This window comes from Brassica oleracea, chromosome C2, assembly GCF_000695525.1.
Source record: "Brassica oleracea var. oleracea cultivar TO1000 chromosome C2, BOL, whole genome shotgun sequence".
NCBI classification, from domain to species: Eukaryota; Viridiplantae; Streptophyta; class Magnoliopsida; order Brassicales; family Brassicaceae; genus Brassica; species Brassica oleracea.
The window spans coordinates 51,481,125-51,486,206 of record NC_027749.1 but is presented as its reverse complement, the minus strand read 5'-3'; the positions used below and the strand labels follow the sequence as shown (position 1 = coordinate 51,486,206).

At 39.2% G+C, this 5,082-nt stretch overlaps 1 protein-coding gene across 1 annotated transcript; it reads left to right on the top strand.

The window, feature by feature from the left end:
* The first annotated feature begins 1,548 nt into the window (after positions 1–1,548).
* LOC106325702 lies at positions 1,549–2,728 on the top strand. Its single transcript, XM_013763759.1, has one exon. The coding sequence runs from the start codon at positions 1,608–1,610 to the stop codon at positions 2,490–2,492; it is 885 nt and encodes a 294-aa protein (XP_013619213.1). The 5' UTR covers positions 1,549–1,607; the 3' UTR covers positions 2,493–2,728.
* The last annotated feature ends 2,354 nt before the right edge of the window (positions 2,729–5,082 follow it).

Genomic DNA, 5,082 nt, shown 5'->3' with positions numbered 1-5,082 from the left:
TCGTCGGATATTTCCGACAGAATTCCGAGGAATTATTTCCGAGGACTTGTTTCGTCGGTATGTCGTCAGAATAACGTTATTCCGACGAAATTCCGACGATTTTTTCCCTCAGTATCCATGTTGTTTTCTTGTAGTGATATACTATAGTTTAGCATTTATTCATGACTGATAGTTTGAAACCACAACTAAATTTGGGTTTTACCCAAAAAAAAAAGAATAGGGATAAAAGAAGAAACAACTCCCTGTTAGTTTGTACTTTGTAACATAGTGGTAAGTATTTTCTTAACATTTACACCAACAATAATAATTTTGGTGTAATACTTCTCCTTTCGACAATGTACAAGTAGTAAACACAACGGTCGAAGTGATTATTCCAAGACGTTTTTTAGCAAAATGCATCAAGGCTGAAAGGTTATATAGCAAATGATTCTTAACGTATGAACATGTTCCTCGGAAAGAAGTTTTTCAAACACTATACAATCCACTGGTTAATGCGCTGGACCAAAATATCAACACCTAATTGTTCGAAAATTCCTTACTTACGTATGAAATTAAACTCTAGATTTTTAAATTTTACAATGGGAATCCGTAACTGCTCATATGCAAATGCAAATACTGTACGTGATCTTCTTTTTGATTAAAAATAATTAATGAACAAAATATCTGCTTTTTAGGCCAAACAAAATCAGTTCAAGTACTAAAGTAGTAAACACACGGGTCAAAGTGATTATTAACTAACTACTAGAATTATAGAAAACCAAATTATATGTTCAATTACTAAAGTCGTAAACACACGGGTCAAAGTGACTATTAACTAATCAACTGCTAATTAATTATAGAAACCAAATTCTATGTTCAATTACCATTCCTCTTATATAGGCTTTATAAACCATATAAAATTTCGAATATATATCCGGTTTTGTGCTAAGACCAAAATCAGAAGCATTACATTATAACTAATAAACCAAAATATAACTCCATGATAAATAAATATTGCTCAGTATTGTTCTATATTGTGGTACTACTGTATATAATAACTAAGAACGTCTAGAATTTCAAATTAATTAAAAACAATGATATTTTAACTAAAATTACAACATTTCTTACAACACCCTTGTTACAAGAGAATTAAAATATTGCTTACTTTATATATAATAAAGTTTTATAATTTTTTATAAATAATTATTTAAAATATCTAGACCTACGGGCCCGTCTCAGGTAGACAGTTTTTATGGGGCGTAGGCCTCCGTGTTAGAAATTAAAATGCTTCGAAATTTTTAATTTTGAAGTGATCATAAACACTTAGATAGCTTAACAATAATGTGAATAATACAGCATAATGGAAAACCCCAATCTATATTCATGAACATTACTTATTAAAATTAATCTGAATATTTTTTTTCAAGCATTTCATAGGAACAAAAACCCATGTGCGACGGTGATAAGCGTCCTATTGTAGACAAATAAACACACGCGTATCGACCAAACACTTGTCATCATCAAACTCCTATAAAACCCTTTACACATCTTCATCATTTTCAGCAGCTCCACTAAAGCTTCTCCCCAACATTCTATATAGAGATACCAAGAGAATCATAGTGAGAGAGATGGACGTTAGAGGAGGATGTCGCATAGCAAGATATGGTGGTTACGGTGGTCGCTACGGTCTCTCCAAAGCCGACCGAATCATGCTTCGGTTCCGACCAATTGCTCCCAAACCATCCAGCGACGGCGGACGCCTATCTCCCGGCGCCGGAAAGTATGGCTCCACTACAACGAGCGGTGGCAGCTCCGACCTCTCCGGTAACACCAAGGGAGGAAAGAGGAAGTATCACAAGGAGAGTTCTGGCGTTAACTCCCGGAGGTGCAACAAGAGAAAAAGACCAGACACTACAACCACTGTTACCTTGTCTCTTTTACCAGAGACAAGAGTTTTTCAAGATCTGAATGTGCCTCCCGTGGAGAAGAAGACGCAAAACGGTCCATTATGGCTAAGCTTCAGCGGCGGAGACGGTGGGATGCCAACACTGTACAAGACGGCGGAGATCTCGCAAAGAACGGTGGTTGTATCGTCGTGTGTGACGGTTGAGCGTGTAACCGACGCTTGGAACGACGGATATGGATTAGGGAAGACCAATGAGGAGAGGAAGATGAATCTAGCGAGAGACACTTGTCCAGGGTTTATATCGGACGGTGTAGGGAGAGTCACGTGGACCAACGAGGCGTATAGGAAGATGGCGAAGGAAGATATTAATATTCCGGTGGAGGACGATGCACCGGAGATAAGTTATGATAATTTTCACGTGATTGTACGGTTGGTGATGAAGGAGAGGCCCATGCTCACGTACCCGGCCTTCACATGCAGAGTTAGACTACAGTACACGTGTCAAGATCGTGAAAGAGGATCGGTCACGGTGCCTTGTGACGTGTGGAGGATGGACGGTGGAGGTTTTGCGTGGAAGCTTGACGTTAAGACCGCTTTATGCCTGTAACTTTGTATGAGTCACAATGCTTGATTCATCCGGATATGCCTAGAAGCGGCACAATGCTTGATTCATCTGGATGTGCTTACAACCGGCCATGTGTTTGATTCAGTGATGAATGGTCCCAATAATATACAGATGGCCACCGTATGACAAACGTAACTAGTGCTGAACTTTGCTTATTAATATTTTCACCTTGAACTTATGTTATTAGTCATTTAGTCTGCTTCTTATGATGCTTTAATTACAAATCTCAAGTTTATGTTTTCTAAGTAAAAAAGGTTGCAGATGTGTATGTCTTTTGCTAATCATAATTTTTCTTTTCATCACATTAATTACTTTAACGGTTAGAATCGCAAATGAGTTTCTTCCATTAATAGTTTAATACTTTATTAATTAGAAACAGTAACCACTACAGATGTAATAATTGTTTGCCAACAACTATTAGTAAGATGACACGTTTTCTTTACCGTCTCTAGGGGATTGGTTGACGTCTCTTCCGCAAGATTCGATCCTATGTTTCTCTTTCCTTTGTTCTACGTTTTTTGTTTTTTCTTATTTTTAAATTCACTAAGTACTCGCGAGGTACCAGCGACGTGTATGCCATTAGTACTAGTGTTTATAGAGCCTTATGCGCTTACATGTGATAGTTTCTAATATAAAAACTATATTAGTATTAAAATTATGTATTTATTTTTTAATTTTTTAGAACAATATAACCAATAATCAAATGACAAATATGTACTTGAGATTCTTAGAGCATCTTAAAGATTACTAAATGAGAACTTATCTCTCTCTCCTCTTTGTCAATTTTCATTAACTATATTTTTTTATGTTGAGAAACTTTTTAAGAATTTGTCGTTAAGATCTCTAACATTCATCACAAATTTACAATCACAAGCCTATACCAAAAATTACGTATGATTAAGTCACTAATGAGCTGCCTCATGATATTCATAAATGGGCCTCAAAATCAAAACCCTTTGTATCGCTCTGAAGCATTCAAGTAAATTTTCTAGTTTCAGCTCAAGTAAAAAGAATCATATAACTTTGTTGTGTCCCAAAGACAGAAACATAAAAATAGAGAGGAAAGACCACCACAGCATACCATATTCAGAAGAGTATACTGTCTAGTGGTGCCTCAACTCTCAGAGAAGAAGATGACTGCGGTTTTACTCCTCCCCATCGTAGAGCTCCAACAAGTAGAAGACAATCCCCCCCCTGGTGAGGCTAGAGCCACAACGGCACAGATCAAGTCGATCATTATAAGTCCATCTTCGAATTCAGTGGAGGCTCCTCAACATCACCAGAACCAAACTAACCCTGAGGCACCTGAAGATGTATCCATTAACGAGGGCCAAGATAAAGTAAAGAAGAGAACGATCAGAAACAATAAAGCAAGGTCACCTCTGCAGGGCCCTAGCATTCTTCGGGGAGCTAGTTCTAAGAAAAGAAAGCCATCTCAACTCAGAAACTCACCAGGAGGCGGCAAAAAACTCAAGATAAGAGGCTCCAGCAAAAACCAGCCAACGATAGACCCAACAAACCTGACTGCTGACGCTCCTAACGCCCCTAGGAACCCACCGATCCAACTGATTCCGGCTATGTCAAAAAAGAAAATGGATTTTCGGGTTCCCCCTCCCCAGGCTCCTTAGTCGTACTGAGCTGGAACTGTTGTGGGCTGGGGAACCCCATAACAGTCCAGCGTCTAAAGGAGCTTCACAAGAAGAAGTCTCCTGACATCATTTTCCTGATGGAAACAAAAAATGCAGAGGAAATGATTAGGAAAGAACTCCCGTGGCTAAAAGACGAGCATAGCTGCATAGTTCCCCCCCATAGTCCTGGAGGTGGAGGTTTACTCCTCAGCTGGAAAAAAGATATTGACCTTACGATCTTATCTACCTCCAACAACTACATTGATACGAGAATCACCTCTAAAGGGAAATCTTTCTTAGCTACATTCATCTATGGAGAACCTGATCACATTAAAAGAGCTGAAGTATGGGATTCTCTGTCTAATCTACACGCAAACCCAAAAGGCCCCTGGTTCCTTACAGGTGACTTCAATGAGCTTCAAGACAATAGTGAAAAAAGAGGAGGTCCGGAGAGAGCAGAGGGTGCCTTTGGGGCTTTCCGCACCTTCCTATCTGAAAATGACCTGTTTGATATCAAACATTCAGGTAACCCGCTCTCCTGGAGAGGCAAAAGAGGTATACATCTTGTGAGATGCCGTCTGGATAGATCCATGAGTAATCCAGAGTGGACAGAACTCTTCCCCTCCTGCCGCTGCCAGTATCTCAAGTACGAAGGGTCTGACCATCGTCCTATCATATCCTACCTGGATACTACAAGGAAAAAAGGTCGCAACCTATTTCGTTATGATAGGCGATTAAAAGAGCAGCAAGAGATTAAAGACCTGGTAGCTGAAATCTGGAGTAACTGCAGTTATCTTGGGGTGGAAGCAAGACTAGCTCTCTGCCGTCGAGCCATCTGCAAATGGTGCAAATTGTTCCAAGAAAACAGTAAGAAGGTTATTGAGGACTTGAGACAAGAGTTGGATAATCAAATGTCTAGAGACGATCCTATGGAAGACAGGATT